At 37.2% G+C, this 23,773-nt stretch overlaps 1 protein-coding gene across 1 annotated transcript in view; it reads right to left on the reverse strand.

The window, feature by feature from the left end:
- Positions 1-6,921: 6,921 nt before the first annotated feature.
- Positions 6,922-23,773, reverse strand: part of LOC105329796 (extracellular matrix organizing protein FRAS1) — a 46,133-nt gene continuing 29,281 nt past the window's right edge. Inside the window, exons 28-65 of the mRNA XM_066067329.1 lie at positions 23,475-23,738; positions 22,884-23,093; positions 22,510-22,690; positions 21,531-21,693; positions 21,262-21,394; positions 20,775-20,965; positions 20,462-20,615; positions 20,271-20,353; positions 19,997-20,177; positions 18,981-19,289; positions 18,538-18,717; positions 18,275-18,399; positions 18,045-18,185; positions 17,557-17,814; positions 17,360-17,452; positions 17,053-17,203; positions 16,114-16,337; positions 15,843-15,941; positions 15,519-15,684; positions 15,329-15,409; positions 15,036-15,205; positions 14,675-14,798; positions 14,320-14,531; positions 13,754-13,901; positions 13,409-13,614; positions 13,148-13,304; positions 12,864-13,064; positions 12,473-12,660; positions 11,517-11,600; positions 10,546-11,322; positions 10,098-10,356; positions 9,846-10,006; positions 9,446-9,555; positions 8,970-9,133; positions 8,623-8,715; positions 8,418-8,530; positions 8,099-8,239; positions 6,922-7,859 (exon numbers count right to left, since the gene is read on the reverse strand). Coding sequence (XP_065923401.1) covers positions 7,257-7,859; positions 8,099-8,239; positions 8,418-8,530; positions 8,623-8,715; positions 8,970-9,133; positions 9,446-9,555; positions 9,846-10,006; positions 10,098-10,356; positions 10,546-11,322; positions 11,517-11,600; positions 12,473-12,660; positions 12,864-13,064; positions 13,148-13,304; positions 13,409-13,614; positions 13,754-13,901; positions 14,320-14,531; positions 14,675-14,798; positions 15,036-15,205; positions 15,329-15,409; positions 15,519-15,684; positions 15,843-15,941; positions 16,114-16,337; positions 17,053-17,203; positions 17,360-17,452; positions 17,557-17,814; positions 18,045-18,185; positions 18,275-18,399; positions 18,538-18,717; positions 18,981-19,289; positions 19,997-20,177; positions 20,271-20,353; positions 20,462-20,615; positions 20,775-20,965; positions 21,262-21,394; positions 21,531-21,693; positions 22,510-22,690; positions 22,884-23,093; positions 23,475-23,738 — 7,298 coding nt within the window. The 3' untranslated portion in view covers positions 6,922-7,256. The remainder of the gene's footprint in view (positions 7,860-8,098; positions 8,240-8,417; positions 8,531-8,622; positions 8,716-8,969; positions 9,134-9,445; positions 9,556-9,845; positions 10,007-10,097; positions 10,357-10,545; positions 11,323-11,516; positions 11,601-12,472; positions 12,661-12,863; positions 13,065-13,147; positions 13,305-13,408; positions 13,615-13,753; positions 13,902-14,319; positions 14,532-14,674; positions 14,799-15,035; positions 15,206-15,328; positions 15,410-15,518; positions 15,685-15,842; positions 15,942-16,113; positions 16,338-17,052; positions 17,204-17,359; positions 17,453-17,556; positions 17,815-18,044; positions 18,186-18,274; positions 18,400-18,537; positions 18,718-18,980; positions 19,290-19,996; positions 20,178-20,270; positions 20,354-20,461; positions 20,616-20,774; positions 20,966-21,261; positions 21,395-21,530; positions 21,694-22,509; positions 22,691-22,883; positions 23,094-23,474; positions 23,739-23,773) is intronic.

The following is a 23,773-nucleotide window of genomic DNA, read 5'->3' on the forward strand; positions in this document are numbered from 1 at the left end:
TTCACCAGGACAGCACTGGACTCTATAGAGCATCAATTCTGCTTGGAGTAATTTGAATTTTGTTTTACAAAAAATGTAATTCAAAAGGCAGTTCTGAAGAAACAAACAAAAGAGAAAAGAATAACTTTAAAAAGGAGATATTTTTCCCTGCAAAAAATCATTAAACATTTTGGTTCCCTGATTCCTGGTGCATCTTACAGCACTAATAGGTTTTTTTGAGCTGACTGCTTAATTAGTTCAGACTTTTATAGCAGTAATGTAGGATAACAGAGAGAAACAAAAAGGCCCAAAACGTGCAAATGTTAACCAGATTAACTCACTCTATTGCTGTCATACCTGAGTAATCACATGACCTAGATTTAAACCTAATGTGATACCTTGCTGACCAAATTGAATACCCTATTGATCAATCTAGCAAGCTATTGAAAACTCTACCGGTATTCTGTAATTCGCTGTAACCATTTTTATAATCGGGTGACCGTGAGTAAAGATTGTAGTCGCGCTCATCATCTTCAGCTTCGGCAGGAACCTAGTCAGTTTCAGTACGAAGGTTTGAACGTCAACACTGTCAACATAGGGATATGTTTTTTTTTGGCAATGGTCGCTACTCTCGCAGTCTTATAAACCATCATATAAAAAATCAAATCTGTGAATCTCTCTTGGGAAAGAGTAAACGTTGTTCCCAATGAGAACGTCGTATCAAAGGAATAGCCGATGAATCCGTTTAAGCCACAGGCACTTGTTTCTGAGAAAAAAATTTACCCTATAGTAGAATAATAACACAAGGGTGTTATTATTATACTATAGGGTGAATTGTTTTTCTCTCAGAAACAAGTGCCTGTGGTTTAACCGTCCGTATAATTTAACAAATATTTTATAATAACTCAGGGATGTAGAATTTTTAGCTCACCTGAGCTGAAAGCTCAAGTGAGCTTTTCTGATCACATTTTGTCTGTCGTCCGTCTGTCCATAAACTTTTCACATTTTCAACATCTTCTCAAGAGCTACTGGCCCAATTTCAACCAAACTTGGCACAAATCATCTTTAGGCAAAGGGAATTCAAAGTTGTAAAAATTAAGGGCCAAACCCTTTTTCAAGGGGAGATAATTAAAAATTAATGAAAAATTTTCAAAAATCTTTTTCTCAAGAAAGCCAGGAAAGCTGAAACTTGTGTGGAAGCCTCCTAAAGTAGTGTAGATTGAAAGTTGTGATAATCATGACCCCCGGGGGTAGGGTGGGGCCACAATGGGGGTCGAAGTTTTTACATAGGAATATATAGAGAAAATCATTAAAAATCTTCTTCTCAAAACCTAATCAGCCAGGAAAGCTGAAACTTGTGTGGAAGCATTCTCAGGTAGTGTAGATTCAAAATTGTGAAAATCCTGATCCCTAGCGGTAGGGTGGGGTCACAATGGGGGTCGAAGTTTTACATAGGAATATATAGAATAAATCTTTAAAAATCTTCTTCTCAGAACCTAATCAGCCAGGAAAGCTGAAATTTGTGTGGAAGTATCCTCAGGTAGTGTAGATTCAAAGTTGTGAAAATCATGATCCCCGGGGGTAGGGTGGGGCCACATTGGGGGTGTGTGTGTGTTAAAGTTTTGCATAGGAATATATTGAGTAAATCTTTAAAAATCTTCTTCTCAGAAACTAATCAACCAGATAATTCTTTATAATTGTTAAGATTTTGAAATAATTTTATAATTGGCCCCAGGACAATTCTTCGGCCTCACAAGAAGGTTCAGAGTTTGATGTAGTTTTATATTCCATATATAAACAATTATTAAGGATCTTTTTGAGAACTGCAAAATGATGATAAGCAATGTGATATGACTATAAAATTATCCTGTTAGAGAAGGGACTAATGATTATAAACATAAGAATATCCAGGGGAAAAATAGATTTTATTTATACAGGATCTACATGTATTATTGTACATTGTCCAGATAGTTTGTATTATGACTCCATTTAAGCTGATTTTATCATACCTATTGTTCCTCAGGTGAGCGATGTGGCCCATGGGCCTCTTGTCATAATTGGGAGAGCCTAGTATGTACGCGAACAAATTAAAACTAGCTCGATCGTGATTTTGGATTTGGCAAACGAAGTGTGAAAACAATCGGATTTCTTCAGTACACAATACAGCGGGCAATCGCTTAGTCAACGAGAATATTTTACATATAACATGTATATAATTAGTTCGTACACTAGGGGGGGGGGGGGGGGTCTTCATAACAAGAAAATGTTTCAAAAACCCCCATACCTTTGACCACGTCAAGACATATTTGCAGCCAATGATCAAATACATTAGCATATTGTCACAATCACCAATGCACACACAAAAAAATCCTGCACACAGCAATCATTGATGAGTTTCTATCTTACTGATCAGTGGAGAGTGTGTGATGTGCATTCGACACAAGAGTTAATTATCTACAGCTCCGATCTATTCAACATAAAGTGTTTTCAGAGGGGTTTACTGTATAATGTTGCCAACACACCGTGCCATTTAGACATTCTATTCCAGAGCAGATGGAAGAAATTATCATCTATATACAGTTGAACACTAATTACTTGTATGTAGAATGCAGTTAAAAAGGCAAAATGTGGTTAAAAACTTTAGAGTTAAAATTTTTTTAATAAAAATTTATTGGGTTTAGCACAGAGAGAGAGAGAGAGAGAGAGAGAGAGAGAGAGAGAGAGCGAGAGAGAGAGAGAGAGAGACGTAAAACAGTTTTTAAAAAATACATGTATACGATCAGCCGCAATAACTCACCTTCACTACAAATTAAACCCCTTTCTATTCTTTATTAAATACCCCGTACATAAATCAATTAAATCTAAATCTATAGATATTAATATTGCGCTGCGAAATTTGGGTACATTTACTAATATGCAACATATATTTTAATTATTTACTACATATAAACATGCACATATGAGTACATATACAGCAAAACTCGGTTATAACGAAGTCACTGGGACCTAAGAAATTACTTCGTTATATCCGTAATTCGTTATAACCGTATAAGAAATTCATTAAATTTACATAGCTGGGGATCCAAGATGACTTCGCTATATCTGTGAATTCGCAATATCCGTGTTCGTATTAAACGAGTTTTACTGTAGTTGTTGTATAGACATGTAAACTCGAACAGTAAACCTGTTTCGTTACAAGTTAACACTACTTATCAGGCCTAAAAAATACAGGTATCGATAAAAATGCGATACTAAGCTAGCGATGAAGATGAAAGAAATCTATGCATGGACTTCTCGTTCTCCGTCCTTCACTAACAGCCGAATAAGCAATATTTGTGAGGCATTCACCGTACGTCACAGTTCGGTGGTGTTTTAAACAGGAATGTGAATGTAGTACGGTCCGTGGTCAGACACTTTACCGGGAGAAACATCGTACGCATCTCGCTACTGTGCGCTGTATTGTCCGTAATGCCGATGTCCTGAAGGTAAACACCGGACTTGGCAAGCGATCAAAACATCGACAGCTAGCGCTGAATGTGCTTTCAATAAGTTACAAGTATAGTATCAAACAACCGTGGTTCTACTCATTGGAGTAGGTGCATAACCTAAAAGATTCGATAAAATGAGCAACAATAAATTGAGATTATTTGGGTGTTTTCTGTGTCAAAAGCAGTTGGATTCGCCGAGAGATCTCCAGTGTCTACACACATTTTGTGAATTGTGCATAAAGAATCTCATCGAGAAAACTGACCACACCGAACACCTGAGACTAGAATGCCCAGTATGTTTCGATACATTTTCAGCGCCTTCTTCAGACCTGAGTTTAAAGGAATTGGTGGAAATTTTCCCAAGAAATCAATTGGTTGACGAATTGATCGGCACTGCTGACCCAAACGAAGTCCGGAAGAGTTGCGACCCTTGCCTTTTGGTGAACGAGGAAAAGGCTGCCCAGTACCACTGCAGCCGCTGTCGGCTGAGTCTTTGCGAGAATCCCCGACCAAGCGTCCCATCACGTAACTTCAATAAAGGAATACTTGGAGACGGGTCCCATCGAGGCGAACGAGTTTTGTCCGTCGCATCCCAAAAAATGTGTGGATGTTTTTTGCTTTGACCACGGCGTCCTCTGCTGTACACTATGTACGTCTTCCAGTCACAAGTATTGTTTGCACGTAGAGTCACTGGACAAGGCTTTCGAACAATCTAGCAAGGAATTAAAACCGATGCTCCTGAAGCAATTGATTGGAAACATCAAAGAGAAGGTAAACGATGCACTTGTTAATGTTAATAAAAAAGAGAACGCAAGAACGTTTCGAGATATCGACGAACAAGTTTCTAACGTTGTCACCAAGTTGAAAGAAAGAATTGGTACAGTTCATGAAATCTTTGAAACGCAACAAAAGAGCTTTGAAGAGAGGGACAAAAAGATGCTTCGCCAAAGCAAACTGCAAGTGGAGGGGCTGCTAAAATTAGCCGAGGAAGCTCAGCAGATAATACGAAGTGTCGAGCAAATTGGAAGCAAGCGCCAGACTTTTTTGACCACACTAAAACTAAAGCAGCAGCTTATGATTTTTTTCCAGAAAATTCAAAAAACCTTAGCGAGAAGAACTGATTGTGACCTTACAATCAACCCCAGTATTGAGAAATTTGTTGAAGAAATTGATTCCATTGCTGAATTGCATGAAAAGGATCTCGACTCTCTCATGACCTCTGAAATCCAGAACCAAGCACAGCTGCTGTTTCGGTACATCAACTATGAGATGGAATCTGAAACTAGCCGGTATTTGGACATCAAACCTAAACTGTTGGCAAGGCTCACACAAGAAGAAAGCTCCTTCTGTGGTGGAGTCTTCTTGTCGTCTGGCAAGATTTTGTTGATAGACAAATGTTATGAAAATAGAGCACTTTTCTCGGCAACCAACGACGGGAAATTCACCAAACTTTACGAATTTCCTGAAAACCCGACAGCAATATGCGTTGACGAAAAAGAGGAAAGAATAGCAGTAAGCACAACAGACGGGATTCATGTTTTTAGTTTGTTTCCTTTATTTGAGCAGATTAGGAAAATTGAAACGGAATTAAACGTATCTTGCGTATATTTTTGGGATGAACATTTTGTATGCTGTGAGTATGGTAGGATTGCAATAATCAACAATGACGGGGAAATATTAAAGACGTTCTATGGACCAGACATTGTCTTAGCATATTTTGGGATATCCAACGATCGTAAAAAACTATATATGTTCGATGCCAAAACCTCAGAAAGCATCGTCTGCCTAGATTTGGATGGTAGCGTTGTTTTTCGGCGAGAGTCACCACTGACTTTAGAAAAGAGGGATGCCTACTGGCATGGAATGGATCTGGATTGCTATGGGAATCTATACGTGTGCGAGATTGGAGGGGAGGTTTACCAACTTGAGAGCAACGGTAACAGGATGCGCCCCGTGCTATCAAGAGAGGATCGAGGCCTAACTCCCAAACCAAAGAAACCTAAATCAGGCTCGGACTCCGACAGCTCCGACTCCGATGACGACTGGGAAGAATTAGACCACGAGAAGACCATTTCATTCGATAGGTCTGGGAAAAGATTCCTTATTTGCTCACGGTCCGACACAGTGGAACTTTTTGAAATTAATTGAACTGTAGTGTATGAAGCTTCGACTGTTGCAGTGTTACTGGTAATAGACCTAGGGTAACTGTACTGTCCCGGGATCTAGAGCCACATCACTATTGCAGTGGCACCTGTTCAAGTGATTTCTAACCAGAAATTTTTGTTGAACACCACAAATACTATTATATAGGTCTTTGTAGTGCGAGTTCATAGTAACAGAAAAATTGTAGCAATTCAACGTTTAGACAATTTTATTTTTTATTGTGCGTTTAATAGTGTTTATTCATATTTGCACCAATACATATTTGAGTATAGATAAACGTTATTATATATGTTCTTACCACAATAAAATTTGCTATACCAGCCTGGGAGTTTTATGAGTTATCTTTATGCTTTTATTTTATTGTGATTTGTTGTGTCTAAAAATATTTCGCATTCACTATCATTATTTATAAACTCGTCATTTTGACAGTCAAAGTATTATCAGCAAATTCAATTAACAAAATGCATCTTCAAATAACAACCCTAGACTATTCACAATGGTATTATTAAAACCATTTGTCTCTGATTGTTCAAACCATGCGTACATCATTTGTTCACATTATTCCTTAATTATTTTTTTTTTGGCTATACAGGAATGACATAAAGCTTACGAAACCCCTCCAAGTGCATCCTTTTAACAGAGAAAGAGGCTTGATGCCTCATGGTGATGTTTGTCATTTTAATAATGTAAACCATAGGAAGCTTTCAGATGTTGCCTATTCGAATATGCATGTTTGAATAATTCTCGTTACATCTATATACATGTACCATCATACATAATTTTCATTTGTTCTATAAATAAAAGTGTCCATTGTCTAAATTGTAATTGATGTGGTAAAATTATCTTCACACAAGCCTTCAAAATAGATGTGTTTTTGACCCATGTCATTGCATATATCAGGCTTGGTGGGTTTTTTCCCCGTGTCACAAAAAAATTGCGAAAATGGAGCATACATATGACTTTTTTTATTTGCATGTCATTTTTTGCAATTTGAAATTTTTTAAAAATAACAATACTTGATATAGTTTCTATCTGTTGTATTTATTTTTGCGATGTGAAACTGATTGTAAATAAAGCGAAAATTATATAATCACGAAAATAATTGGATATACTGTAGTTTACTTGAAAATTTATAACCATTAATCCTGCCACTGTAATATCACTACATTATGCTTAGGATTATGTTTAATGTGCATCAAATAATATACTTGCTTATATTGACCAAAAGAAGAGCTTGCTATCTCTCAAAGAAAGCATAAATATTAAAAAAATACAGACAAAAAGAGTAAAAATCATTGTATGTCATTTTTAATAATAGTCACATTAGCAATGAATAACAAAATATCAAAAAAATATTGCACTTATGAACTCCTACCCATCACAAATCATATGCCAGTCATACATCTCTCAAATCAATCACAACGTCGTGCAAATGAGTATTAATACCGAAATGTTATCACATTATGCTGACAAGTATTTTGCAGGCACCAAGAAAAAAAATGTATAAATGGAGTGATTAAACCACCTTTACCCCATAAAAGAAGGATAGAGTTGATGATATTTTCTATCTACATTTGGAAATGAGTGTAATGTATATCAACAGAAGGGATGGTTGAGTGTCGGACACTAAACTTCTGTTCCAGCATGTCGCTTCCTCCTGCCCTGAGTATTGGTATCTGAGGTCATCAGCTGAACACTGGCTGTCCTTTCACTTTCACTTTGTGACACTGTGCTGTCTTTGATCTCTTTGACATTAACATTAATTCGGGAGAGTGAGAGAGAAGTTCGTGACATTTGTCTTTGGCATGCGGGATTTTGAGCTGCACTTTCCAAGGCACACTGATTGTTTGTTTGACTAGAATTATCTGGTCTTTTCCTCTTCTTTCTTCGATACACAAAAAATATCACAATACATATTATAACAATAATAATAAATAGCACAGTTAACACCGGGGCCATGATGGGAACTGTGTGTGATGAGCTGTCTAGTGTTAGGGTGTCCTCTGATTGGTCGGTTTTTGAGGACACCAAAGGTAGAGGACTAATGTTGGTTCCATTCTTCTTTCCACTTTTCTCAATGGATTCTAGAATATCTTCCACTGAACTAGTGTCTCTTTCCTTTCTGCTTAACAGACTTGTTGATCGTCTCGTACGATGAAAACTGCCATCGCTCTTCGATGTGGTGATAAGGTAAATCACCTGAAGGTACCACTGATTACCTGATGATACCTGATTAAAATAAAAATCCAAAAATGATTAATCAGAAAAATACCTGAAAGCCTACCAAACATATTTGCTTATTATCACTGATATAATGACATTATGAAAAAACATATCCTTGATTAAACAAAATTCTGCTTATGTTAAAATGTATCTTAAAAGAAAAATCTAAAAGACTCTCACACATGATTTCTCATTATCACAAAATTCATGTAATGATATTTAATAAAATAATTTCAATATGGTACCTTGTACAATGGATCCACACTGAAGGAAAATCCATCCACCCCGGAGAAGGTCTCCAAAGAGGGATGTCTGTCACTGGCAAACTCGGCATGGAATGGAATCCCCTGGAACTCTCTCTGGGTAACATCTGTATTTCCTCTATCCTATTAAGAAAGAAACACCTCTTAACGTTCATTAAAACTGTTCCTTCCATTTTTTCTTTAGTCACTTTTATATTGCATTGAAATAAAATGATCTTGACATTCAATGGGCAAAGTATATTAAGTTATTCTGACCATTCTCGATAACTATAAATTTTTGGGCGTAATCAATGATACATACTAGGATAAGGAAGCGAAACTGGAGTTCAGGACTTGGTTGGACACATCCAAACTGCTTTCCTTCCCCAAATATATCTCCCTCAGGGTCATAGTTTGGAATATAACCATTCTTTCCTGGAAAAGAGTGGGTTTTTTTCTACAGTAAAAACATCATCTATTTTCTTTCAATAAAATACGGTAACAAGATTTCAATTTAATGAATATACCTGCGCAGAGGTAGACTTTCTGGATGGACAGCTTGTACGCAGACTGGAGATCTTGTTCTGGATTCCATGAAACACGTCCATATACTGTCTGACCTAAACAGGATGAAAGAGAGGCTGAATAAATGGCTTCATCTTTAAAACTTATTTCCTTACTGTGTGGGGAAATTTGAATCAAATTAAGACAGTTAGTGAGATAATACTAAAAAAAAATCATTTGCCCTTATCATTTACACCTAATTTTACACTTACATCCAGTTTAATGAATTTCAATTTCAATAATGAACCATTCACATTGATGGTTGTTCATATTTTTATATTGCAATGAGGTAAGCTTGCTACTTAAATACCTTGTTCAAATACTCCATCATATATCATTTCCTCCTTAAGCTGCTCATCATGAATGTCCATGAGGAAGAACTTTTCATTGCTGGTCAGTTGGAACGAAGTGTCTAGAGAGTACACCAAAGGAACAGGATGGTTGGACTGCTGGAAGGCTATAGGGACCTCAAATCTAAAAATGCAAAAATAAACATATTTAGTTAAATTAAATCCAATGTCTTTGTGTGTCTATAGAGATTAGCTTTGTCCCTCATTTTTGAGTATCATCTGATAATAAATTAGAAGATAAAAGTTGCATAGTGTAAACAGAATAGATATATCTAAAACATTACACTCAAATATATATCTGGTATATGTTTGGCTTTTGATGCTAGGTTCGGTAGTCATTTATTTTTAAAAATTTTGCACAGTATGTGAGCATTTGACATGAATGTCAAATCATTATATTAAAGTTATAACAAATGGTAAGTAGACATCTCCATACCTCTGAGGCGGGTTGGCAGTGCAGGGGATAGGGGTCTGGTTAGAGGTGAATTTCTGGGTGGAGTGAACAGTGCAGGGGATAAGCTCCAATATATAGGTACCTGTGTAGTCCTGTAATACACAGTGAAGTCAAATACAGAACATGTAGAAAATTAAAAGGGTGCCTCTAGTTTGCATATATTGGCAGTACTTCAGATTTTTGAAACAATGATATATCTAAGGAATTTAGCTAATCTTATTTAACAAAGTTTGGGGTTAATTCATGTGGACGAAAAAAATAAAATAAATATTCTCTCACAGCATCAACTTTTTTAATGCTTATCTTTATTAATATAAACATTTTCATGTTTAAAGTATCCAACACAAGTGCTCGGTAATGCATAAGTGTTTAATTAACAAACCTTGATGCTGAAGTCTGAGGTAGCTCTCCAAAATTGCCGGGGACTGTCAAAAGTTTGCTGTCCCCACACTAGGGTGAGATCTAAGCTGATTGTCATTCCTGTAGGGGGGATAATCCTACTGTGGGCATTTGGTAGAGTGTGGTGTTGTAATACATATAAACCTGATGGAGAAAAGAGTTAGTTAATATCATCCACCTCTTTATTATTCCTGAATTCTTTATAAACAATCAAATTAGGTGGTGGAAAATATACCTCTAAACCTGGCTTGAGTTTTGAAATCCACAATGAGTTTGCCGTCCCTGCCGACCAGAATTTTCAGAACCTGCAGATCTCCGGATATTGTCCCCTTTGTTTCCAGCCCCGAGTGCCACAGAATGGTGTCATAGTAGAAAGAGAACTCCATCTGGGTGTGATGTTGGAGGGAGCCCCACCCTATAGGGGCTGTAGCGTACACATAATACACATACAAAGGTACGACCACAGTCAGGTAGGTCTTTCCTGCATCTTTAATCTGGTATAGCAACATGTAAAGCAACATTGTATTATTATTAGTACAACTGGAAATTCCAATTTCAATATCTATTCAAAGTTTTATTTAAACACTTTACTCAATAGTCATAAATTATCAAATACATCTACGTTTTGGTTTGTTAACAACTTCATCACTGAATTTCATGTCTGTAACTATAAGGTAAAGTACCTGAAAATCTGCCATTATTTTTCCACCACACACATCCACTAAATCAGACATGTGATACCAGGCATCAAATCTCCACATACAGGATTTCATGTTGAGGTGGTGGTACAAATCTAAGGTCTTGTTCTCCCGCAAATGTGGATCATACTGATGAGGAAAATTGTAAGATGCTGGATCCAGTTCTCCACTGTCCAAAAATCCTGAGTTTACGATTCCTGAGCGTTCACTGGGAGTAATGAGGTTTGAGCACAGATGTTGCTGTCTATAAACAGGCTCAGACAACAGAAAGCGGAGATTGTGGATAGGATAGGTGGAAATCAGTGGAAGGTGGCCATCTTGATGTGGGACTTTGATGGAAATATGGACAGTGTTTGGATGCTTTTTATCACCAGGTCCAACATATTGTAAATTGGCAAGAAATGATTGTGCACTATAGCTATTGGGTGTTCCCTTAAAGACAGGAGAATTACAGATACCATTGTCATGGCTAATGCTGACTTCGTGACTCTTTGACGGAATCCCAGGATTTCCATTTGAGTGTAAAGGCTGAATGATACAACGAACACGAAACGATGGACGGAAGTAGATGCTGTCAAGAACTTTGGAGTCAACACTTGTAAAGGGAGTGTTGTCCGTTACCATGACGAAGGGAGGTCGAGCACCGTGGACATCAGTTGGCATGGCAACCTCCCAACGATATGATACAGCTGATTGGTCGATTCCTGATTGTTCACACAAAGAATGAGTGCTGCTATAAGACGGATATTGTATATCACAGGGCTGAAAATAAATAATCACCACATCATGTATGGGGTCAAAGGTATACAAGTGGGTGTTTTTGAAGAAAAAAACTCACATAACATATTGCTCAGAATAATGAATTATCAATTTAATGAAATACAACACATTGTGACCTAATAACACATGTATATGAATTTCTACAACCAAATCTATGTAAATTTGGATCAACTTACAGACACACAGACGAGGGGGTAGCCCGGGGACGGTTCCTCCCTGTAATCTGTATGTAGGTTATCTAGGTGAAGCAGAGATACCACCTGTGTACAAACAATGAGTCAAATTCATATATAAGATACAATAATCTCTTGCTGTGTATATATATATCTGTGAATATATGTGTTCCTCAGTTGAGCACCTCTTTTAAGCAAGCATGTATTAATTCTAACATTTCATAGCTTAATACTCTCTGTTATCAATCTTTGCAAAATTACCATTCGCATCAAAGCTAAGTTTGCAGTAGTTATTTCTCCTTTTTCCTCACAAAATTTTACATGCTGGGATGAAGTGATGAATAGTTTATCATTACAAAATCATCTCCCACATCCCAAAACAAATTACTATCTACTTATCTTGAGTTTATATCAAATATTTATTTCTCTTTACTTTACAAGTAATGATGAATTTTAAGGTAATAGAATGAGCTATCCCCAGCCAGATTATTTGAATTTAACAATAAACAGTTTCTCTTTGTCATGCAAATATTTGTTCCATTTCAAGCTCCAGAGAACAGTGTCTTTCTGGATTTCTATCATTTTTTGTTGTGCAATTTTAAGTGTCTTCTTTTCAAAATCCACTTGATACTACTCACCATTTAACCATCAAAACCAAAAACTGTGTGAAATTTTAAAACATAATGAAATTCATTACAAGATAATTAAAAAAAAGGAAAATATGCCTATACCTACTGAACATACATGTACCCTATCTAATGTGTGTTTGAAATTTCATGATTCTGAATTTTTGTATTTAATTGCAAGAATATGTGTGCCAAACTTCTGTTATAATTTCATATAATTTACAAAAAATAAGAATTTAATATCTGCAAAGATGCTTCTTATGATTTTAAATATATGTGGATATTAATTCCTCGCATTTGATTAGAATCTTCAATATTGTTTACAAAACCTACCATGGGTGGAGCAGGGAAGACCAGACTCCCAGAGACTTCATCGTCCAGGATAGTGACAGTGACAAGTGCCCTGTCCCCCAGGCTCGCCCCTGACGGGTCCTCAGGACCTAACAAGACCCTGAATGATTCATGCCACTCAATGTCATCATTGTGAAGGATCTCTACTGGAAACTCTACAAATCTCTGACCTACAGAACAAATATATGTACAATTTATGAGTTTTCTTGTGTTTTCAATAAGGTCATTTTTCTCTGGTAAAATGAAATTCATACAAGGTACTGGTATAATTATTAGCATTGAATTTCCCCTGTCTTTAATAGAGTATTTTTTCTAGGATAGGAATGAAATTTTTAGGAACGGAGCTTAATTACCTGTGACGATTTAGACTTACCTTGGGAGAAGGTCAGTATTTGACTCTTTGCGTTATAGTCCCTGCCCGCCACAGCTGAGCCATCACGTGTACTACAGCGCACTGTGGAGGTGTGGTCCACATCCCCCTCCCTCAAAACTCTCACACTCAAAATGGCAGGGTGTTCCCCAGAAGTTGGCTCATGCACTGTGTACTCTACTTGCTCAAATTGTACTTTAGGAGCTGAAATGATTATTTCAAATTAATCTTTAATTCATATATAACAGCCAACAGATTATCGAAAGTTAGGAATAAAGTGTACCTACCATCCTCTGGGTTGATAATGGTGATCTTCACCTTGACCTGAGCTCCAACGGCTGCCCTTGACTTCCCACTACTTTTGGGCTGAGTCAGCCACACATAGAAGAATTCCACTGGTTCATTCTCACTGTCATCCACAATCCCCACAGAACAGGTTTTAACCTTAAAAAAAGAAAAAAATTACAAAGAGTTCATAAAAAAAAATCCTTAATTCTGAATGGTCCATAATTTGCATTATACATATAGGTAATGAAACCATATGCTACCTTTTCTCCAGGTAGGAACACGACCCTGGAGGCCTCAGTGAGTGGTCTCTCAGTGTAGTCCATCATGACCACCGCTGTATTCTGGCGAGTGTAGCAGATGACAGAGGAGTTTTGAGTGCAGTCCCCGAGCCGTCTGATGGGCACCTCCACCACTCTCTCACTCTCCTTCACAACCATCTCAGTGTAAGTAAACTCCATGGTGGGAACTAGAACCAAACCAGAATATACTGTACATGTAGTTGACACAGCATTAATGTAGAATCATTAGAATTTGTTGAGGCAAAATTTATCTGAATTTCATTGATACGTTTTATTCAGATATTATACGTTTTAAAAATTACGTACTATCTAAATGGCCATCATATATTGTGACAGTAGCTGTGTGGGGATTTCCTAGGGAACTTCCGACTGGTGTAGAGAGCCACACAGTAAATGTTTCATTTCCCTCCAGCCGTGGTTCTACACTGTCGTCCAGTAGGGTCAAGTGACATTTCTGCATATTGCAAGATGTATATAGTCAACAAATACATATAAATCCCAAACATAGAATCTGGTAGTAGAGACAATTGAATCTTATTACTTTACATGTACATCTAGAAAAATACAATGTATATGCTACTCTAAAAAGCAAAAAAAATTTCAGTCAAAATCAGATAATTGAAAATGTACATAATTTAATAGCTCACTTAAAATAGTCTTCCCTTTAAATAACTAAACCAAATGTTCACAAATATGGAACAACATTAGGTTTGTACATGTGTTTGTTTGTAAGTGGACAAGAAGAAGCATGAAGGATGTCAAATATAACTGTGCCTAAAATAATTGTTAGCATCACACATACGGTACACCATTTTTATAATCGGTATAAGAAATGTTATGAGTTTCCCATGTTAACCCTGACATACACATACCTGTGAAGCCTGGCCTGGACTGAAGGTGACCTGTGTAGAGCTTGGTATATAGTCCTCCCCTGGATTGGCAGAAGGTGGTTCTGACAGGCGGGTGGCGCACCACACCACTGATGTGTGGGAGAGGTCAGACCCCACCCTTATGATCTCCAGCTCTACGTCACCAGCATCCTCATCGAAATGGTAGTGAGGCAGGGCCCAGTGAATGCTTGACTCTGAATGGAAAGAAATAGAATACATCTCAATAAATGTCAACAGTCTCCAAATGACAGATGGTTGGTTAATCATCAGTCACACAAATTTTATTTTTTATATTATTCAATTTTTCAAAATTTATTAAAAAAAAGTAAAGATTTACCATCATTAGGGCCATCAATGATGACTGTTGCTGAGGACAGAGTCCCTATCTTGGCATTGTATGAGGAATCTGAGAGCCTCAACTCAAACTCCTCGGGACTCTCGAAAAGGCTGTCATCTATCACCTGACAAATATTACACATACTACTGTACAAGTCTATTCATGGATAAATCAAAAAATTAGAGGCAACAGCTCCAGGGTATGATCTTCTGAATACAAAAGAAAAGTTTCCAAGAACAGCCAAGATGATTAATATTATAAAAATGTTCTCAGTACATCCCAAAATAGACTAAATTTAACAATGATAAGAAACATAAAATAAGGTGGGTCTATAAGGGTTATGACTGCTGTACTATTTTACCTTGATGCTACACGTAGCACTGGTAACCCCAGCTGGAAAGACGACCCTGTTCCTGTTGGAGCGTTGCCTGGTGATGTAATCCGAGCCAGACTCAAGTCTGTCCACACTGCTCCCACGGGCGGTCAGGGGGACGGTGTAACAGACGGCAGACACGCTGTCACTCACATCACCTAATATACAGACAGGTAACCATCAGTCAGAGACAACCCTAACCCCACAGGTTAGTCAACAGTACACAACGAGTAAAAAAGGGAATTAAGAGAAGGTCTCAATGAAATTATGGAGGCTATTACCTGATCTTGAAATGGCAGCATGAAAATATCCATCATTTTCACTGAGGTGATAGACAGACTGATTGAACTGGAGGAGGGGTTCTGAAAAACAAATGCTTTTATGATGAGCAATTTCTTAGGATAAGGCTGTAAAATCTTAAAAGGAAATTCTCTGCTTTTGAAGACCTTTTCAGGAAAACAATTGACCCACCATCTTCAGAGTCCAGTATTGATACAGTGGCTCTATTCTTCCTTCCTAGGAGAGTGTAGATAGGTTGGAAGATCTCTACAGAAAACGTTTCTGTTCCCTCATACAGGGAGTCATCGTTGATGATGATATTACACATCTTTGAATCCTGCCACTCTTCAAACTGGATCTGTGAATGTACACATCATGTGAAGTAAAAATGAGAATAAGAAATTTCATAGTGTCTTGAAAAGCTTTGTTATAGAAAACAATGATATTGATGTTACAGGTAGACACAGATATAGACCTTATTAGCCTATTCTTTAAATTAAAATCTATCCTAAGTACCTGTCCTGTTTTCTCCACAAAGTCCTGAGTGCCTGGTCTGGAGGAGACAGACTGAGAGGTAGCAGTTAATGGGACTGTTCTACAGGATACCACGCAGTACTAATAAAAACACAAAATATATATACAATATATACCAGTACAAAAATCAAATTCAGCAGTGATTGTTTCTTAAAAACCTCAACAATCTTTCTCTTTAAAAAAGACAGTTAATTTCAATTGCAAAGTTGTTAATTACCGGTTCTTTTTTAATAGGTAAATATGTACCAGATACCTGTTTCAGATTGCCCTTGCGGTTGACAGGGACTTGGACAATGCCTGAAGTTTCCGTCACATTGATCAGGACCTGATTGAACTCTATGTAGGACCAGGAGATGTAGAAGGTGTTGTCTGTTACTCTGTTGGGCTTGCTGTCCATCAGGTCAAACACAAACTCATCCTTGGCTACAGAGATATCCCCAGTCAACACATAGCGAATCAGCTGATTGTTCACATCATCTAAAGATAAGCATAAAATGTCATGAAAAATTCCATTATTAAATATCTCTACACATAAAATCAGATTAAATATCCAAAGTACTAGAAGTATTTGTGGTTCTTGTATATTGATATCTATGCATCTGATAAATTCTATATAATTATATATATTGCAGAGTTACATCTCATTTAGAAAGAAATACAGTAAAACTCGTTTATTACGAACACAGATAATGCAAATTCTTGGATATAGCGAAGTTTATTTTGAGTCCCCGGTAAAATTCTTAACAAATCTTTGCAACATTTTACGGTTTTAACGAATTCGGATATATAACGAATTTACAGATATAGCGAACTGATTTGGAATCCCGTAGAGGTGAATAATATAGAAATTTTACATTTTTATAACAATTTTTTACAGTTTAAAACATTTGCACTACAATTTTACATAATAGTTTGAATGAATTTATTTTCATATAAATTTTTCAATTCACAATCCGATTATTAAAGGTAACACAAGTATGTATTTTTATTTTAAGCCTTAATTAGCAACAATAATAGTCTGGTGAAAGAAAACATGTATAAAATGAATTTGCTAAAGTTATTATTACAAATTCGTTATATGGATATAACGAATTATGGATATAACGAAGTAAAATCAATACATTGTGCCCTAGGACTTCGCTATAACAGAGTTTTACTGTAGAGAAGTGAGTTCAAGAAGTCACCTATGTACCTTGTGAGAACACAGATATGGGTTGTCCTGGTGATTCCGTTTTCTCTAGTTGCCCATAACGAGGCTGTCGCATCACATGGTACATAAGTCTGTCGGCTGCAGTGTCAACATCTGTTGCTAGTAGCTCCTTGTTGGTGATAAAGTTTGCAATCTACAAAAGGATACATAAAACAATGCCTTAAGATATTAAATTGTTTTACTTTCATTCAAACATGGCTATAATTTACCACTTGCAGGAAATTGATGTATACATGTAGCTTGTGCACAAATCTTTTTAAGATTTTAGATCAAGACCACAGTTACACACCTGTCCATTAGAATGCTCTAAGAATTGGAGACCAAGATTTGTATGTAAAACTGGAGTGCCATCATCCATTGGAAGAACTTTTATATCAAAACTCTGCAAAAAGAAGGCAAAATGCAATACATCCTTGCATTTGAGTGTAATTTATAGTTTGTCAAATTTTATTTTTGTTTAGTCAGACACAATGAATGAGTAAGTACCTGGGGATTTGGTGAGGGAACACTTATATCCCCTCTCCGACCATCTCTCTGCATGGAGAACATCTTAGTGGTACCGTCAGTGACAGTGAAGGCAAAGCTGTCGGTCTGAGTCTCACTGCCATCGTGTAGGTAGCTGACTCTGTTGTTGTAGATGTCTGCCATGGTGAAGCTGGTGATGGAGTGGTAGCCACTGTCTGTCCGGGTCTGTAAGGAGCCGTGGACTGGGGGATTCACAATGGTGAACAGAAGGTGTCTCTCCTGAAACATACAAATCCTTCACATTTAGATAAGTGTGCAGAAATTTATGTAATCAACAGAGCATATGAAACAAAATCATAACAGATGATATTGATTCTACTCCTTAAAGTACTCAACTGTTGTTTTTTAAAAAGTAAAGTCAAGTAATATTTGGCACCTTTGCTGCAATGAGTTTCCATTACCCTTATTCTACTTGTAATCTAACAGCCTTCCTATTAATAATCACTTACCTCAGTGTCCTTGTCCAGTGCCTTCAATTCAAACTCTGTGATCAGTTTCCTCACTCCTTCCTGTACTGTCAGGCCATTGTTGATCACCAGAGGAATTTCATCATCCACCGGGGTAATGGTGATTGTGAACTTGTGGGTCACCTGAAACAAATCAAAATTACATGTAAAGCGTGCTTATCCAGGGAGCCATTGACTAGTAAATCTCAGGAATTGAGCTATAGATAGACTACCTCATTTGTTCCGTCTGTGACAGTGTAAGTGAAAGCATCCATGTATTCCTCGGTAGGACTAGTGTGGTAGTACATCACACTGTTAGCTGCCAAGTCTGACTGGCTGAACTCAGACACTGGTACACCTATTGAAATAAAACTCTGTCATTCAAAAGATATACCAAAATATGGAAGCAAATTTAATTCCTTTGTTTAACAAGAGTTCATTTGTTCTTCAGATTAATGCATTGTACAAAATTTATAAACACCAATAATTTCTATACCTGGGTTGCCTGTGAGTTCTAGATGACCTAGGTGAGGTGCTGATACCAGGAAGTACTGGAGGGATGCCGGCTCCGAGTCTACGTCAGTGTAGGACAGGAACTCGGAGGTGAGCCTGGCACTCGACCCCTCCCTTACTGTTAACTCTCTGCTGGCTACTACCTGAGGAGGGTGTCTGTCCTCTGAAAATAAAAACAACAATATAACTACAGAAATACTGTGAAGGTATTATTTTTTGCCTGTACAATATTTGGCACAAGAACACATTTGAATTACTTTACTGTATATTTATTAATTTATTTCACTTGACATTGTTACATATGACATTTAGTGATGTGTTTGATTTAGCAGAAGCTGATAAGCTAAATAGAATACACAGCTAAATATGACACAATCACAAATCGAGAGAAGAAGAGAAAGATGGTCATGCGAAATACTCCCTTACCTATAACAGTTATGAAGAAATCTTGATCAATAAGTTTATTGCCTTCACTGTCTTCCACATCAAATTTGAACAGTACAACCCCAGTCATCTCCCCTGACTGATGGACGTACTGTATGTATCCGCTGTTGATGTCAGACTGTAGGAAGGTTCTAATTGGTCCCTTGGAGGAGATCCGCTCGGAGTGGCCTCCCTTGACGTACTGTAGGTGGCCTGCTGGAGAGTCCTGGGTGATGGTGTACAGTAACATGGAGTCCTCCGAGTCAATGTCCGTGGACTGGAGGTCCTTAGACTTGATGAATGTGGATGATCCTATGAATAAATCAATCAACATGGGGAATATTATTCAAAGTATTAAAATCATGAGACATGTTAAATAGATGCACCATAACCATCATTATGCCCCGTAGAAGAATTACCGTAATAATTTTCATCTCTTAATCAAATGGTTCAAGTTGGACGTGGGAGAGAACATATATAGGCATTGTGCCTGCTGTGCCGATTCAATGTATTCTTATGTACTCGAATAAATTACTTACTAGTATTAAATTAAATTGACCTTTAAAGAATTACCATGAACCTTTACAGGATGAACCTCTGCCATTCAGTCAACTGAATGTTAACTGTGAGGTCTGGAAAGGTGACTGCATGACAGAGCCATGCCATTCAGTCACATTTTCATCATCGTACAGTCATTGCCTTATCTTGCATACTGTGTTTTCATCAATTTTCGTTGAATACCAATTTTCGTGGATTTCGTTGTTAAGTTGATCCACGAAATTTACTGTTCATTGAAGTTCAATTTCAACTAACATTTTGTATTGATAGGATCATTGGCCACGAAATTACGTATCCTTGAAACTGTGGTTTTCAGAAAATCCACGAAAATTGATACCCACGAAAATTAATGAAACCACAGTAGTACAAAAGTTAGGAGGAAGATTACAGTTAAAGCCAGAAGGACAGATTGTACAGACAATAATTAATTTCAGCAGCAATGAGATTTCTTAAATCCTCACCTGAGTTGACTCTGAGACCCCTGTTGACTGACATCCTGGGGGTTTCATCATTGACAATCCCTATCACAATGGTCAGGGTCCCTTCAGCCTGGAAGTCTCCATCAGATACACTGAGGGAGATGTAGTCCCCCTTCACATTGCCTACACTGTGTCTGTACACAATCAGCTCATCCAAAACATTCTGGAAACAAATCAACATGAACTCAAATCACTTCCTTACTTATTCAAACCAGAGACATAAAAAACACAGGTACTGTTTAAAAAAGATCCTTACCTGATAGGTGAATCTATGTCCTTTAATTAGCTCCTTGATTATGGGTGATGGGTGTCTGGAATTCGTTTTGAAACCCAGAACTCCTGTGCAGCAGAAAAAAAGTACAAGTAGTAATAACGCTAATCTGTGTTGTCATTAGACTTCCAGTATACTGATTTTAACCACAATCAACTAATAAGATTGATTCTGACCTTGTGAGGGAGCTGAGGTGACAGTCAGAATGAGATCTCTTGGGGGCGTGTCTAAATCAACAATGTACAGGGAGGCATTGGTCAAGGGTACAGAGTTATCCTCCCTGACAAACAGCTGCTCAGTTATCAGAGTGGGTTTCTCGTCGTTGACAAGCTACAAAAATACTGGACTGTTAAATTTCAGTTTTATTCATACGCACCAGTAAATATGTAATTTTGAAATGTCATTTTGAATAAAATATGAATGAATACACAAGAAACATTATCCTTCATTTAAGAAACAAGAATCTTTAATTTTGGGATAGGTGCTTACACTGATTGTAATATTGAGCCTGTAGTAGGGCGTGGTGTTGTTGCCGTCGGTAACAGTAAACAGGAATCCATCAGCCACCGGCTCTTTGTTGCTGTGGTCACTCTGTTCATAGTAAATGTATCCCTCTACAATATCCTGCAGTGTGAAGGAAGAAACGATGGACGGCCCTTGTGCCAATTCAGAGGCAGCTTCTGAAAAAGACAAAACAAATCTAATACTGTAAATTCCTTAAATTAGGTAATTAATTCTGCTGTCTTGTATCAAATTGCAAGCACCAATCTGTCTGAAAAAATAAAAGCAAGAATTTAAAATCCAAGAGTGTTGTTTTTTGCAATTTTACACAGATATTAGTTTCTTGCATTTAATAAAGAATCTACAGTTATCATATCACATAATAATGACAATACTTATATTCATATTTATTCAGCAGATATTTAAAGTCCTAGTTATATTTCTACCTTGAACATTTTACAATAAAACTCCATACCGGTCCTTGTTGAGACTATGCGCCCAAAGCTGGGTCGTACTTTGATGTGTACGGTGAGATGAGCAACAGAACTGTCCATGTCTGTAGCTTTGATGTTATTCAGGGAGACAGACACAGTCCCACCTTCCTCCACCTGAAAGTATTACCACACAAAAGCTAGGTACCGGTATATCATATTATTCAGTACCCAGTAGTAAAGTGAAAATCATTTTATGACTGCATTACTAGCAAATCAGGGGAAATCTGATGAAGATGAAAAAAAAACATACCTTGATATTTTTCCCAACAACAACAGAGGGAGGTTGGTTATCCACTGGCTCCACAACAATAGACAAAACCTGATTGGGTAACAAATTCTGTTTGCTGTCGGTTACATTTAAAACAAGAACTTCTGTGATTGGCTGAATTCCAATCTCCTTGTCTGCAGAATAGCTGAAAAAGAAAAAAAATGATTATTATTTATCTTAAAATCAACGATATGTTCTTTTGCTTGGCAAGTACCGGTAGTTTATAATCTCTATTTGAATTATGCACATTTTTATAATATGGATCCTCGGACTTTTCCGACAAGAATTTCTAAAAAACCTCTTATGAATCATGTTGTGTAATATTTAAAAAGAGAATTGATTTCATCAAACTATGTATTGGTATTCGAAATATTTCAAAAAGTGTATGGATCCAACCAATAATGAACTCTAGTTTCGTTCAACCAGAATGCTCGGCTGTCTCCGTTAATCTCTGACAAGTAAGAGATACCAGGTCACGTGATAGCTTGATGATGCGACCTCTAAATATAGACTGACTCTCTGCTTGTCGGAGATGTACAGAGACAGCCGATGGTTGAACAAGACTATATTGAACTCTGGCGTAGGAATACATACAACTGCAAAAAACTTCTAAATCGTTCGTCCTATTTAAAATCTGACTACATGTATTTCTTAGGTATTTATAAATAAGTTTCCTTTAAAAAAAATGCTTCAACGTACATTACATTGAATTTATCAATTATTTTCAAGAACTAATTCTTGTCAGCGGTGATGATTTGTGCTTAGGTCCAAACACTATTTCAGTTGCGGTTTGCCAGAGTAACTGCAGAGGAGAATTGATTAAAATCAACTCCCAAAAAAGACATCTATCAAACTCTTGCTATTTGATTTTATTAGTCTGCAATATGATACTCAGAAAACATGTTTATGAAGTAAACTTATTTTTTGACTCAGTCTCTCTTGTGAGTAGAGATCAGGCTACCTGATGAGGTCATCATTGACATCCTGCTGAGTGAAGGAGGAGCCCTTCTGTAGCAGCCTGGCAGCCTTGTACTTGAAGGAGCCATGAGCGATGTAGGAGTTTAGGATGATCCTCAATCTCTCATCACTGTCCTCCTCATCCATAAACCCCAGCTCTGTCCTCCTCAGGACAACAGTGTCTCCTAAAATATACAACAATGTAAGTACATGTACTGCACATATAACATCCAAATTTTAAGATAATTGAGAAAATGATGTTCAAAGTACAGTGTATAACATTTATACATGATTTGCTGTCTAAAGCTTGATTAAATTTACTTTTTTAAAGGTCATTCTCCTGACCTTTAAATTATTTGCAGTATTTAATACAATTACCTTCTTTGACCAGCACTCTACAGGTAGCAGTGGATAACAGAACTGGAGCCGAGTTATCTACACTGATGATTGACACCTGGATCTGAGAGGTCACCTGATGAACTCCGTCACTGACCGTAACCTCTAGCTGATCAGACCGGGCGGGGTGAGACTTATCCTGGGTGTACTGGAAGGAGTTGGTCTGGATCTCGTGGTAAGTAAACTCATCACCTGCAGCAAGTTCTAAGAATTAATACTGTGTTTTGATTAATAACTGTGGGGATTAATTTTCGTGGATCTAGAAAAATCGACCATCTAAGGATATGTTGATATCTAGGACACTGGTTTCCTCAATAAAATCTGTTGTCACATACATTTCAATGTTTGATTTCATGGATCAACTCAACAACAAAATCTACATATTTTTTGGATGGATATTGATGAAACAACAGTATTTGAATTCATTACAGTGTATCATAGAATTGTTTGAATATATTTGAATATTGAAATTCAAAATAAAATAGTGAATGCATAATCAAGTTCCTCAATAAATCTTAACCTAAAGAGCCATAATAACCTTGACAAATTAACCCATAAAATCTTTTATCTTACCTTGTCTCATATAGACTTTACTGGTATTCAAGATTTTTTCCATTTGTCCATGGTTTGGCATTACAGTGAGAGTAAACTTTAGATCCTCCAAAGAAGTGTCAGGATCCATCACCTCAAGGACTGGGAGTCCCAGGGGAGCACTCCCTCCCCTAGTAACCTGTACTGGGGCATTCCTGTACGCAAACTGGGGAGGCTCATTGTTGACAGGAATAACTCTGATGATAAAACGCTCCTCCTTCGTGTAATTTGTGCTTCCATCTGATACTAAAACACAAACAAAAGACTTTTGCAATTCACGA

Source organism: Magallana gigas, chromosome 7 (genome assembly GCF_963853765.1).
Source record: "Magallana gigas chromosome 7, xbMagGiga1.1, whole genome shotgun sequence".
Classification (NCBI taxonomy): Eukaryota; Metazoa; Mollusca; class Bivalvia; order Ostreida; family Ostreidae; genus Magallana; species Magallana gigas.